The 15,687-nt window shown below is 45.6% G+C and overlaps 1 protein-coding gene across 1 annotated transcript in view; it reads right to left on the bottom strand.

Moving 5' to 3' along the window:
* The window catches only part of LOC138792254 (NACHT, LRR and PYD domains-containing protein 3-like), a 50,092-nt gene that overhangs the window by 5,495 nt on the left and 28,910 nt on the right, over positions 1–15,687 (bottom strand). The window contains exons 6-9 of the mRNA XM_069969463.1: positions 6,220–7,915; positions 5,872–6,042; positions 5,510–5,680; positions 2,266–2,436 (exon numbers count right to left, since the gene is read on the bottom strand). Coding sequence (XP_069825564.1) covers positions 2,266–2,436; positions 5,510–5,680; positions 5,872–6,042; positions 6,220–7,915 — 2,209 coding nt within the window. The remainder of the gene's footprint in view (positions 1–2,265; positions 2,437–5,509; positions 5,681–5,871; positions 6,043–6,219; positions 7,916–15,687) is intronic.

The following is a 15,687-nucleotide window of genomic DNA, read 5'->3' as shown; positions in this document are numbered from 1 at the left end:
ACACAGTATTCCATATGTGGTCTGACTAGTGATTTATAAAGAGGCAAAACTATGTTCTCATCTTTAGCATCTATACCTCTTTTGATGCACCCCATTATTTTATTAGCCTTGGCAGCTGCTGCCTGGCACTGATCACTAAAGTTGAGTTTACTGTCAACCAATACCCCCAGGTCCTTTTCAGAAGTAGTGTTACCCAGTGTTTTATTATTTAGCACATAACTGTACTTATTATTTCTATGGCCCAAATGCATAACCTTACATTTATCCACATTAAACTTCATTTGCCATTTCTCCGCCCAAGCCTCTAGCTTCTCCAAATCCCTCTGTAATATGATATTATCCTCCTCTGTACTGATTACTTTACCCAGTTTAGTATCATCTGCAAAAATGGAGATTCTACTCTGTAGCCCCTCTACAAGATCATTAATAAAAATATTAAAAAGAAGTGGACCCAACACTGACCCCTGTGGTACCCCACTAGTAACTAAAACCCAATCTGAATATTTTCCATCAATGACCACCCTCTGTTTTCTATCACACAACCAGTTACTTACCCATTTGCATACGTTTTCCCCCAGTCCCAGCATCCTCATTTTGTAGACAAACCTTTCATGCGGCACAGTATCAAATGCCTTTGAAAAGTCCAGATACACAACGTCCACAGCCTCCCCCAGGTCCAGTCTATAACTTACCTCTTGAACCTTTGGGAGAGTCATCTTTGAAATGGTTGTCTTGGAAAACTCTGTTCCTTACCGCTATCACTTCAGCTAGAAGGATAAGCGAGCTTCATGCCTTGTCCTGTAAGGAACCTTAGGGTCCTATTCCAGGGGTCGAGGAGGTCCCGATCAACAATGTAAACGAGCGGCAATCTGCTAGATCACCGCTCGTTTACTGGGCCTATTCCACGGCCCGATAATCGTTGAGCGAGGGCTGCAAGCACATCGTTACCGATGTCCTTGCAGCCCTTGCAGCATCATACATTACCTGTCAGGTCTTCTCCGCGCTGTCTTCATCCCCGGGTCCCGCGTGCTCTATCTTCAGATTGGCCGGTCAGCTGACCGGCCAAACTCAGCCAATCACAGGCCGCGGCGGTCCCGGCCTGTGATTGGCTGAGCGCTCCGTCAGCTGACCGGCCATTCTGAAGATAGAGCGCGCGGGACCCCGGGATGAAGACAGCGTGGAGAAGACCTGACAGGTAATGTATGATGCTGCAGCCTGTCAAATCGTCGGTCGTCCGCCGCGCACCGCTATTCAACCGTAGCGATGCGCGGTGGGGGAACGATGATTTTAGGTCTGGCCCTAAATGAACGATCAGCCGATGACACGATCATTGGCTGATCGTTCTATTTCACCAAACGATAATCGTCCGAACCGGGCCAAATGGGGCCGATCCGGCCGATTATCGTTACTGTGGAATAGGGCCCTTATTTAAGACTCTAATCCGATAAATTCGTTCTAAGAACAATGCTGGATTTTCTCCCTAAAGTTCCTAAAGATCAAGATCATAATCCTCAATTACTAGACATAAAAAGGTCCATCTCTACTTACCTGCAAAAAACTGCATCTTTCAGACAATCTGAAAGCTTATTCATCCAATACCAGGGAGAAAACATAGGCAAAAGAGACAGCAAGGCTACCTTAGCCCGTTGGATAAAAGACTTAATCCGTTATTGTTACGCCACAGAAGACCTTCAGTCACCACTGACGGTTAGAGCTCATTCTACAAGATCAACTGCAACATCTTGGGCAGAGAGGTATCAGGTACCTCTGGATCAGATCTGCAAAGCGGCAACCTGGACGTCTGCGTCTACCTTTGTTAAGCATTAACGTCTTGACTTCTCGGCATCAGAAGGATCAGCCTTTGGCTTGAATGTTTTGCAAGGCACAGTGGTGTCATAGTTCCCACCCTTATATGCATTGCTTTAAATGTCCAATTTGTTTGCTGCCAAGGACGATCAGGAAGTATAAAATTTACCTCTAAAATTTTTATTTCCTGGAGTCCGCAGGCAGCACAATATACCCCCCCCCCCCAATAAATATTATTGCTGCATACAATACAAGGGTCTGTGTGTTCCTTTGCTATGATATAGGGGGTAACCAGGTGCCGCAAATTAATCTTTTTTTGTTTATATTGCTAGATTAACCCTTCTGTTCTGGGTCAACAAGAATCCATTAACCTATTTCTGTGCTGCCAAGGACTCCAGGAAATAATAATTTCAAAGGTAAATTTTATACATTACTCCTGTACACATCTCTTATACTCACCCTAGTGTCTCTATCCTGCAGTCTGGACTGGACAGAGCTTCTGCCAAGTCACTGAAGTTAGGACCAGACAGGCGGTTATTATACAGGTGAAGTATCTTCAGGTAGGGGTTATTCCTTATTACAGAGGCCAACTGGGGGCAGGAAGTGTCTGGTAGATTATTAGCAGCCAATCTGTAATAATAAGAAGATGAGATGTGGGTGACACGTCGGCAGAGCGCTATTATTACACATGACAAGATTAGATACATGGCCAAGAAGACAGCATCAAACATGTTAGGATTAAATACATAGCTCAGCACACAGTATCACACATGAAATGGATTAGATACATGCAACCCCCACCACTCGGTGTCACTGTTCTACAGTACACTGCTCAGGTTCAGCTGAAAGAGAAAGCTATATAATTGGTTATCTGTGAATGATTCTATGTTGTGGCCTATCACAAGGCTTATCTGTAAGTTATCCACTATCCAATCCCTGTAGAGGATACCTGACACAACACCCTCCCCTCTCACACAGCCTATCAGAGGCTCCAGATCTAGTCATAGAGCTCCTTGCAGATGTAAGGGGAGAAGTAGTTTCAGTCTCAGTTAGTCTATAGCCTGGCTGAAGCTCTGCCTAGTCTGAGGAGGAGAGAGTGTTGACTAGTCAGGTATACAGAGAGTGAGTTAGAGATTACAAAAGAGTTCCAGAGCAAACCATGTCTGGCTACAATACCTATAGGGGTGTGAAAGAGATAGGGATAACTTATCTACAAAGAGGGACTATTGGAGGAGTAAAGGCCCTATTACACGAAATGGCCGATACTCATCTTGTGTAATAGAAGACAACTGATCGTTGCTGTCATTTGTCTTTCAACATGTTAAAAGACAAACGACTATGATAGCAGCAATCTGCTGCAGTTGCTCCGTGGAATAGGAGCGGCGGCAGCAGACCGCTGCTATCTGCTATGGACTGCCCGGACAATCAAGCGATCACCCGGGCAGCCCCCTCTGTACTCACCCACTCGCTGCCGACGTGGTAATAGTGTCGGCAGCTAGCGGAGAAAGAGGCCCAAGCGAGCGCTGACAGGTAGAGGGTTGCCCCGATGACTAGCTTCACACGAGTTTGGGGCCTGCATTCCCTGATCCTGTAACACTCCGTGCCCACAAGACTGACATTCATCCCTGTGAAAGCAAGTACTTTTTGTATTGCCACCCCCAAAGTGGCCAGAGTCATTTTTGTTGAGAGCCTTTGGGTCTTGATATGCCCCTTTCTCTTGAGTTACCTCCCTATATCAAGCTAAAGTCAAGTCCTACATATATATATATATATATATATATATATATATGCCCTATATATATATATATATATATCCTACGTGTATATATATATATATATATACATACACATACATAACAGCACCTAGCTGCTGTAATGCCTGGAGTAGTGGATCCACTGGACCGTCACTAGCGATGGCACTAACCTCACCAGGGAGCGGAGTCTAAGGGGCCGCTGGTTTTCACCAGAACCCGCCGCAAGCCGGGATGGACTTGCTGCGGCAGGCGGCCCCCAGGTCGCTACCCCTGGCTTGGTTGCTAGTGACGGCAGGCGAGGCGTGGCAGGAGCAATAGGCAGGAGATGGTGCTGGCAGAGGTCTGTAGGCGTAGCCGTAGGTGACAGGCTGAACACAGGGGCAATAGTGTAACAGAGGAGCAGGAACCAGGAACAAGGACTAGGGACCAGGTAGTGGACAGGAATCAGGAACAACAGGGAGCTGGGCCAAACGCTATAGGAAGCATGTAGAGGCTCCAACCCCTGTAGTGGGGCAGGGCTGGAATTTATAGGAAGTGATTAGTGCAACTTCCAATTAGGGGCGGACTGGCCCTTTAAATCCGAGACAGCCGGCGCGCGCCCTAGGAGGCGGGGACGCGCGCGCCGGCCGGCACAGCGGGTGACAGGAGCGGGGCGAGGTAAGGCGCCCCCCGGGGCCGAACTCGTAGCAGCGCTGGGTCCCTGCACATGGACCCCAGCAGCTGCATGGAGAGGTCGCGGTGGTGGCCCGGAGTACGGGACGCCGCCGCGGTAGTGACAGCTGCCACCTACTTCACATAACCTACTCAAGCCAACTGCAGATTCACCTCATACAAAAGCGATCTGTACCGTTTACAAAGTTCTTCAGTAAACACTTTAATTGTTTAAGAACTAGAGGGCATCTTCTATCCTACACAACACTCACTGCCCTACTCTGCACTATAGTAACTATAACTCCTAGTATTGTGGTGGTGCCAAGCCAGTGTATCCATAGGTGGCCATAGCTGGTCCTGGTTACCGTGATAAGTGCCTGTATGGTGCTACCTCCTAACATCTGTTAGGGCCACGGAGGCGTCCCGCGCTCCGGACCGCCGCCTTGACTCCTCACCCAGTCCCGCAGCAGCCAGTGTCCACAGGCAGGGACCCGGCGCTGCGGCAACTTCAGCCCCAGGGGGCACCTCACCTTGCCTCGTTCCTGCCCGTCACTGTGCCGGCCGGCGCGCGCGTCCCCGCCTCCTAGGGCTGTCTCAGATTTAAAGGGGCAGTGCGCTCCTAATTGGTTTAGTGTCAATCACTCCCCTATAAGTTCCAGCCCTGCCCCCTCCCAGGTGTTGGAGCCTCTACATGCTTCCCATAGCATTTGGCCCAGCTCCCTGTTGTTCCTGACCTCAGTCCTTGTTCCTAGTCACAGTCCCGGTCCCTAGTCCCTGTCCGCTGCTTACCCATTGTTCCTGAGCGCTGCCTGCCACCTGCGGTCTCGCCTTCAGACCTCTGCCTGCATTACCATCTGCCTACTGCTCCTGCCACGCCTCGCCTGCTGTCACTAGCAACCAAGCCAGGGGTAGCGACCTGGGGGCCGCCTGCCGCAGCAAGTCCATCCTGCCTTGCGGCGGGCTCTGGTGAAAACCAGTGGCCCCTTAGACTCCGCTCCCTGGTGCGGTTACCACCATCGCTAGTGACAGTTCAGTGGATTCACGACTCCAGGCGTTACAACATCTGCCCCCCTGGGTTGCTGCACCCCCGGCCTGCTGCAAGTAGAAAGTATCACACATGATAGGATTAAATACATGGTTCAGCAAACAGTATCACACATCATATATGACAGGATTAGATAAATGGCTCAGTAGACAGTATCACACATGAAATGATTAGCTACACTGTCAAGAAGACAGTATCACACATGACAGGTTTAGATACATGGCTCAGTCCTGTACACATCTCTTATACTCACCCTAGGTACTCTATCCTGCAGTCTGGACTGGACAGAGCTTCCGCCAAGTCACTGAAGTGAGGACCAGACAGATTGTTAGCAGGCAGGTGAAGACTCTTCAGGGAGGGGTTATTCCTTATTACAGAGGCCAACTGGGGGCAGGAAGTGTCTGGTAGATTATTACCACTTAATCTGTAATAATAAGAAGATGAGATGTGGGTGATGCATGTACAGAGTGTTGGTATAACACATAACAGAATTAGATACACTGTCAAGAAGACTGTATCACACATGATAGGATTAGATACATGGCTCAGTAGACAGTATCACACATGGCGGGATTAGATACATGGCTCAGGCCTGTACATATCTCTTATACTCACCTTAGTTCCTCTATCCTGCAGTCTGGACTGGACAGAGCTTCCACCAAGTCCCTGAAGTGAGGACCGGACAGGCTGTTATCAGACAGGTCAAGTATCTTCAGGGAGGGGTTATTCCTTATTACAGAGGCCAACTGGGGGCAGTGAGTGTCTTGTAGATGATTACTCCCCAATCTGTAATAATAAAAAAAAATCAGATGTGGGTGACGCATCCACAGAGCGTTTGTATAACACATGAAAGGGTTAGATACACTGCCAACTAACAGACAAGAAGTATAAAGACAAGAAATCTATCAGATATTTCTCAGAACATTAATATCACAGAAATATAACATAGAATTAGTCACTTACCTCAGTTCCTGCAGGTTATGTAAAGCTTGTGCAAGTTTCTCTAATCCTTCAGGGTCTAAAGAACAGAAACCGAGACAGAACTCTTCTATATCTGTGCAGGTTTCCATGATGAACGATAACACTGTGCAGTCTAGAGCCGACATGTTAATATTATAAAGGTGTAATCTTCTGCATGATTGTAATGATTCCTGCACTAGAGGTTTATTCCGGGATTCATACAGATGGTAGAATGTCCTGAGATGTTCTTTATCATGTACATTTATCCTCAGGATCTGGTCTTGTGGAATTAAGTTCCTCAGCCAAGTGATGACATGTCTGGAGGCCTGAGCCGCTTGTGTGTCCAGGTATCCAGTTAGCATTGACCTGGTGGAGGCGTCTGATAGACCACACAGGAAACGGAGGAACATCTCACCACGTCCATCACAATAGGATTGGGCTCTATTTAGTGATTCCTGTAACTTCTCAGGAGAATAATCAGCATAATGCACCAAGGCAGAGAAGAATTCCTGAACAGTGAGATGTAAGAAGGAATAGGTCTCAGGTTCCTCCGATTCCATCAGAAAACTTGATAAGAGCTTTGACTTATTGTCCACATGGAAAGATCTCAGATCTCGTTCCTCAAAAATAATCCTGTGATTCATGACTCCATGTTCTGCCATCCATCCAATGGACTGCAGGACCTTCTGAGCGTCACTTTTCTCCAGGCTGTGATTGGTCAGGATGTTGGCGACAAATATGGCAAAGAGCTGGGTGACTGTTTTGGGTAATAATGATGGCGACTGATCACTAGTTGTTGTCTGGAAGCTTCTGGATAACACTGTACAGATGATCCAGCAGTAGGACGGGAGGTAACAGAACGTGTACAATGCGTCATTCTGCTTCACATAAGTAAAAGCCTTTTCTGCCAGTTCAGGGTCAGAGAAGAAATTCTCAAAGTACGTCTGTCGTTCTTCTGGAAAAAACCCAATGATCTCTACTATTCGATGGAAAACATGCCGATAAATTGATGCCAGTCTGGTGGGGCGACTGGTCATTAGAACAGAACAACCATTAAGAAGAGACTTTCCCACCAAACTAACCACAATCTGACCACAATGTCCGCGCTCTCTAGGATTAGAGAACAAGTGACCCGATAAGAAATTCATTGTATGATTGCTTTCATCTAATCCATCAAATATGAAGAGAAGTTTCTCTGGATCTTGTAAGATGTTCTCAATCTGCGGCTCCAGATATGGGTATTGTTGGAGGATCATGGTCTCCAGACTAACCTCATCCAGTCTGTTCAGCTCACGGAATTTGAAGAAGAAGACAAAAGAGAATCTTTGATAGAGATCGCCCCTCACCCAGTCATAGACAAACTTCTGCATCAGTGTGGTCTTCCCTACACCCAGCACTCCGCTCACCACTACTATATGTGGCACAAGTCTGGATTGGTGACACCAGCGGAACATCTTGTTGGGAGAAATGTCCTTTAATTTATTTTGGATTTTCTTTAAATATTCCCAATGTTTTTCCCCGTTCTCTATGAGCTCATTCCCATAGTGTTCCTTGAAGTGATCAGTGGAGACAATGGCGAGGTTCATATAATGTGTATATAATGGGAAGCTTTCCTCTTCCAGGTTACATCTTGGAGGTTTGTTCTCTATAAATTTTTCAGTCTTTTCATATAAATGTTCCTTGTGAAGGTTCTGGACATCTGTAGAGAATAGGAAGAGAAAGGTCAAATATAAGAAGGTGAAACATTACAGAATATGTTTTCCTGCACTTTATTCATGGAAACACAGATGGAATCTGCTCCATTATGCTCAGTAAATCTCTACAATAAGATACTGCAGCAGATATGGAACAATTCTGAGGAGACGGGTTTCTTCTAGTAGATAAGAACAGGACACAATCATCTGATTATAAAGCATCTCACTGACATTCACCAATAGGAATCAGATTTCAAAGTTTTCTTATTTTTCATCAATATCTTTAGCGCTCACACACACATATACATTTTTTCACATTTATTTCTTTATTCTGTTGATCTATATTTTAAAAGGACTTTAGATTTATTTCTCTGGGGTTGAGTAATCTGGGATGTAGTCAGGGCCGCTTTAACCAGAGGGCACATGGTGCACGTGCACCGGGCCCACTGGTTAAAAGGGCCCACCCTGAGCAGGCCGGCCGTTGCTATGTGCGACCAGTCCAGTCGCACAGGGCTCCAGCCACCAGCCTGTCAGGGTGCAGCGCCATGGATGGGTAATCTACTTACCCCTCCATGGCGCCCCCTGCAGGGCCCCCCGTCGCCGCTGCCCCGCCCTCTGCTGCTGTGGCGCTTCAGCAGGAGCAGCGGTACTGACAGAGAGAGAGCGCCATTGGCCCCCTCCCTGTCAGTCACTCTTGTGGCCGCACTTGCAGCGGTCACAAGAGGCCGCACTCTCCCTCTGGCGCCCGACGTCACTGGAGCGTCGGCGGGAGGGTAAGGGGAGTGCAGCCTCTTGTGACCGCTGCAGTGCGGCCACAAGAGGGAAGAGAAGAGGAACGCGTGGACCCGGGTGAGTATAACTGATTTTTTTTTTTATGTTATATGGGAGGGGGAGCAGGAGCGAACGGGGGTGGGGGGTTGCACACAGCAAGGGGGCTATATACTATTGGGGAGGGCACAGGGGGCTATATACTGTTGGGGAGAACACAGGGGGGGGCTATATACTATTGGGGAGAGCACAGGGGGGCTATATACTGTTGGGGAGAGCACAGGGGGCTATATACTGTTGGGGAGAGCACAGGGGGGACTATATACTATTGGGGAGAGCACATGGGGACTATATACTGTTGGGGAGAGCACATGGGGGCTATATACTATTGGGGAGAGCACATGGGGGCTATATACTGTTGGGGAGAGCACATGGGGGCTATATACTGTTGGGGAGAGCACAGGGGGGACTATATACTGTTGGGGAGAGCACAGGGGGGCTATATACTGTTGGGGAGAGCACAGGGGGTTATATACTGTTGGGGAGAGCACAGGGGGGTTATATACTGTTGGGGAGAGCACATGGGGGCTATATACTGTTGGGGAGAGCACATGGGGGCTATATACTGTTGGGGAGAGCACATGGGGGCTATATACTATTGGGGAGAGCACAGGGGGGGTATATACTGTTGGGGAGAGCACATGGGGGCTATATACTATTGGGGAGAGCACAGGGGGGGTTATATACTGTTGGGGAGAGCACATGGGGGCTATATACTGTTGGGGAGAGCACAGGGGGGCTATATACTGTTGGGGAGAGCACATGGGGGCTATATACTGTTGGGGAGAGCACAGGGGGGCTATATACTGTTGGGGAGAGCACAGGGGGTTATATACTGTTGGGGAGAGCACAGGGGGGTTATATACTGTTGGGGAGAGCACATGGGGGCTATATACTGTTGGGGAGAGCACATGGGGGCTATATACTGTTGGGGAGAGCACATGGGGGCTATATACTGTTGGGGAGAGCACATGGGGGCTATATACTGTTGGGGAGAGCACATGGGGGCTATATACTGTTGGGGAGAGCACATGGGGGCTATATACTGTTGGGGAGAGCACATGGGGGCTATATACTGTTGGGGAGAGCACAGGGGGGTTATATACTGTTGGGGAGAGCACATGGGGGCTATATACTGTTGGGGAGAGCACATGGGGGCTATATACTGTTGGGGAGAGCACAGGGGGGGCTATATACTATTAAGGAGAGCACAGGGGGCTATATACTATTGGGGAGAGCACAGGGGGGCTATATACTGTTGGGGAGAGCACATGGGGGCTATATACTATTGGGGAGAGCACAGGGGGGTTATATACTGTTGGGGAGAGCACATGGGGGCTATATACTATTGGGGAGAGCACAGGGGGGCTACATACTGTTGGGGAGAGCACATGGGGGCTATATACTATTGGGGAGAGCACAGGGGGGTTATATACTGTTGGGGAGAGCACATGGGGGCTATATACTGTTGGGGAGAGCACATGGGGGCTATTTACTACTGGGGAGCGCACAGGGGGGCTTTATACTACTGGGGAGTGCACGGGGGGCTATATACTACTGGGGATAGCACACAGGGGGGCTATATACTACTGGGGCGAGCGGACAGGGGGGCTATATACTACTGGGGAGAGCACACGGGCTGTATACTTCTGGGGGAGTGCACAGAGGGGCTATAGACAAGTGGGGAGCGCACAGGGGGCTATATACTACTGGGGAGTGCACGGGGGGCTATATACTACTGGGGATAGCGCACAGGGGGCTATAATCTACTGGGGTAGCACACGGGGGGTCTATATACTACTGGGGAGAGCACACAGGGGGCTATAATCTACTGGGGGAGAACACGGGGGGTCTATATACTAATGGGGGGGCAGACAGGAGGGCTGTATATAACTGGAGGAGCACACAAGGGTCTATATACTACAGGGACACCTTAAAACTATGGAGGCCAGAGGGGTGTAACTATGTAGGGGTACGGAGGGGTGTAACTACTATATAGGGGTACAGGACCCCTAACTACTGTATGTGTTGGAGCCTAAAATATTTCTCTGGCAGATTCTGGAGAGAAGATTGACAGCCAGGAGAAGACTTCAAGGTGGCCCAGGCTGGATGGAGAGAAAAAGAAAAGGTGACAGACTCTGATCGGAGAAGACGCCCCCGGTGAGTCACTGGATGTAACTGCACTCTGTTATAGGGTTGTAGTGATAGGAGTCATGGTGTGGCGGTATTATGTAATGGTATCATTGGCGATATCTTTGTTTTGTTCAGTGCAGTTTTTATGTAATATGTAATCACTGTATGGTGGAAATAGTGTTATAAGGTAACTACTGTATGTATTGGGGCTCTTAATACGGTGTGGGGGCAAATTCAGTACATTATACCATGTGCCTAAAGGGTAGAGGGGGGCCTACTCTTGAGGGCTGTGCACCGGGCCCACCATTTATTAAAACGGCCCTGGATGTAGTGTGGGACTGGGGTACCTGCGGCTATCAGTGGAACTGATCCTGGTGGCCACCAGGGAAGAACTAGTGAGAAGTGACGTGATGCCCCGGATGTATGTTAGATTGATCTGTGTCCACAACTTGTTGTTGTTAATTAAAACATTCATTTCAATTCAAAAAGTGAAACCTCTATATTATATAGAGTCAAAACAGACAGAGGAAACTACTTCTATTGTCTCTTTCTGTTAATGTTGATGATTATGATTACAGCCAAGGAAAATGCAAAATTCATTATCTCTGAAAATTTGAATATTATATAAGACCATGTCAGGGACCGGGAGGCAGAGACAAGACACGACAGTGAGCCCTACTACTTAACCCACCAATTGTCCCTACCTACTTGCCTCAAACGGCCCTAGGCGGCCGTGGACAACCACAAAGACATTCCCTGTACTAGATACGTGCACACAGAACAAGACGGATAAACAAACAAACAAACAGAATAATGGATAGCCAAACAAGCAAGGTCAGAACCAAACAAGCAGCGTAATACAGAATCAGGTAACAACTGAATAGTCAAAAAGTCAAGCCAGTGGTCAGGTAACAAAGTCGGACGAGCAGAGGGAGTTAGGACGGGGATCGCAGGAATAGACAGGGGGAGCTGGGACCAGGGTATGAAACCTAATAGCCAGCGATCAGTAAATGATCGCTGGCTCTATAAATACAGGACTATGAGCCCGGACCTGAATGTAATTGGTCCGGACTCCTGAGTCCTGACCACAATCAGCTACAGCACTGCAGAGTGAGTGGCAGAGATGTCTGCCACTCACCCTGAGCGCCGACATCACTCAGCTGAGCACTATACTTCAGGTATCCGTGACGTCACACGGCCCCAGTCGGGAAGACAGCGCTGTGCTCCAGCCGAGGAGGATGTCGCTGGAGCACGGTCAGGTAAGTTCCTGACAGACCAACTGTAAAAGAAAACTACACAGAAATATTGGCCGAATGAAAAGTATGTACAGTAAATGCAGTTAATACTTGGTCAGGGCTCCTTTTCAAAAATGACTGCATCAACGCGGCATGGTGGCGATCAGCCTCTGGCACAGCAGAGGAGTTATGAAAGTCCAGGGGAAGCTCAGCTGAAAACAACCCCTCTGACCACTGAACATCAGTCCAGTTCTTTTTCTCCTTGGTCCAGGTACGATGTTTATGGCATTGTCTATTGGTCATGAGTGGCTTGACACATGGGATGCAACATTTGTAGCTCATATCTTGGATACGTCTGTCTGTGGTGGCTCTTGAAGCACTGACTCCAGCAGCCGTCCTTGTCAATTTCCCCCCAATTTTTGAATCGCCCTTTCCTAACAATTCTATCAAGGCTGCGGTCACCCAGTTGCTTGTGCACCTTTTCCTACTACCTTTTTCTTCTTTCCATTCACCTTTCCATTAATATGTTTGATACAACACTCTGTGAACAGCCAGCTTCTTTAGCGATTACCAATTTTGGGGTTTTCCTTGGCTGTAACCATAATCATCATCATAAACAGAAAAACACTAGGAAAAGTTCCCTTTATTCGTAATGACTCTATATAATATAGGTGTTTCACTACCTAAATTCAATTACTGAAAAAAAAAAACAAAAAAAAAAACATATATTTACATGTACAGTACACAATGGTGCCTTGAATTACGAGCACAATTAGTTCCAGGACCATGTCTGAAATCCAAATCCACTCTTAAACCAAAGCAAAAATTCCCATAAGAAATAATTAAAATGCTGACAATTGGTTCCACATCCCCAAAATATGGTTTTTCATTCTAAAAAACAATGTAAAAAAACTAAACAAACATTTAAAAACAGCCAAATCTGTGATATTATAAGTTACTGTACAGTATAGCAGCATGTGGTGTATAATGTATAGTAACTGTATAACCCTGATAACACAGCAGCTGGATATGTGATATAAAAGTTACTGTACAGTATAGCAATCAGCATGTGGTGTATAATGTCTAGTAACTGTATAACCCTGATAACACAGCAGCTGGATATGTGATATATAAGTTACTGTACAGTATAGCAATCAGCATGTGGTGTATAATGTCTAGTAACTGTATAACCCTGATAACACAGCAGCTGGATATGTGATATATAAGTTACTGTACAGTATAGCAGCATGTGGTGTATAATGTATAGTAACTGTATAACCCTGATAACACAGCAGCTGGATATGTGATATAAAAGTTACTTTACAGTATAGCAGCATGTGGTGTATAATGTATAGTAACTGTATAACCCTGATAACACAGCAGCAGCTGGATATGTGATATATAAGTTACTGTACAGTATAGCAGCATGTGGTGTATAATGTATAGTAACTGTATAACCCTGATGACACTGCATCTGGATATGTGATATATATGTTACTGTACAGTATAGCAGCATGTGGTATATAATGTATAGTAACTGTATAACCCTGATAACACAGCAGCTGGATATGTGATATATAAGTTACTGTACAGTATAGCAGCATGTGGTGTATAATGTATAGTAACTGTATAACCCTGATAACACAGCAGCTGGATATGTGATATATGTTACTGTACAGTATAGCAGCATGTGGTGTATAATGTATAGTAACTGTATTACCCTGATAACACTGCAGCTGGATATGTGATATATAAGTTACTGTACAGTATAGCAGCATGTGGTGTATAATGTATAGTAACTGTATAACCCTGATAACACAGCAGCAGCTGGATATGTGATATTATAAGATACTGTACAGTATAGCAGCATGTGGTATATAATGTATAGTAACTGTATAACCCTGATAACACAGCAGCTGCATATGTGATATATACAGTAAGTTACTGTACAATATAGCAATCAGCATGTGGTGTATAATGTATAGTAACTATATAACCCTGATAACACAGCAGCAGCTGGATATGTGATATATAAGTTACTGTACAGTATAGCAGCATGTGATGTATAATGTATAGTAACTGTATAACCCTTATAACGCAGCAGCTGGATATGTGATATATAAGTTACTGTACAGTATAGCAGCATGTGGAGTATAATGTATAGTAACTGTATAACCCTGATAACACAGCAGCTGGATATGTGATATATAAGTTACTGTACAGTATAGCAGCATGTGGTGTATAATGTATAGTAACTGTATAACCCTGATAACACTGCATCTGGATATGTGATATATAAGTTACTGTACAGTATAGCAATCAGCATGTGGTATATAATGTATAGTAACGGCATAACCCTGATAACACAGCAGCTGGATATGTGATATATAAGTTACTGTACAGTATAGCAATCAGCATGTGGTGTATAATGTATAGTAACTGTATAACCCTGATAACACAGCAGCTGGATATGTGATATATAAGTTACTGTACAGTATAGCAGCATGTGGTGTATAATATATAGTAACTGTATAACCCTGATAACACAGCAGCTGGATATGTGATATATAAGTTACTATACAGTATAGCAGCATGTGGTGTATAATATATAGTAACTGTATAACCCTGATAACACAGCAGCTGGATATGTGATATATAAGTTACTGTACAGTATAGCAGCATGTGGTGTATAATGTATAGTAACTGTATAACCCTGATAACACAGCAGCTGGATATGTGATATATATGTTACTGTACAGTATAGCAGCATGTGGTGTATAATGTATAGTAACTGTATAACCCTGATAACACAGCAGCTGGATATGTGATATATATGTTACTGTACAGTATAGCAGCATGTGGTATATAATGTATAGTAACTGTATAACCCTGATAACACTGCATCTGGATATGTGATATATAAGTTACTGTACAGTATAGCAATCAGCATGTGGTATATAATGTATAGTAACGGCATAACCCTGATAACACAGCAGCTGGATATGTGATATATAAGTTACTGTACAGTATAGCAATCAGCATGTGGTGTATAATGTATAGTAACTGTATAACCCTGATAACACAGCAGCTGGATATGTGATATATAAGTTACTGTACAGTATAGCAGCATGTGGTGTATAATATATAGTAACTGTATAACCCTGATAACACAGCAGCTGGATATGTGATATATAAGTTACTATACAGTATAGCAGCATGTGGTGTATAATATATAGTAACTGTATAACCCTGATAACACAGCAGCTGGATATGTGATATATAAGTTACTGTACAGTATAGCAGCATGTGGTGTATAATGTATAGTAACTGTATAACCCTGATAACACAGCAGCTGGATATGTGATATATATGTTACTGTACAGTATAGCAGCATGTGGTGTATAATGTATAGTAACTGTATAACCCTGATAACACAGCAGCTGGATATGTGATATATATGTTACTGTACAGTATAGCAGCATGTGGTGTATAATGTATAGTAAGGGCATAAAACTGAAAAAACAGCAGTAGTTTGTAGATACAGGATGGAACTGCAGATCCGCATAATTCAGTAGCGTAGT

Source organism: Dendropsophus ebraccatus, chromosome 5, assembly GCF_027789765.1.
Source record: "Dendropsophus ebraccatus isolate aDenEbr1 chromosome 5, aDenEbr1.pat, whole genome shotgun sequence".
Classification (NCBI taxonomy): domain Eukaryota; kingdom Metazoa; phylum Chordata; class Amphibia; order Anura; family Hylidae; genus Dendropsophus; species Dendropsophus ebraccatus.
This window is presented reverse-complemented; position numbering and strand designations above follow the sequence as displayed.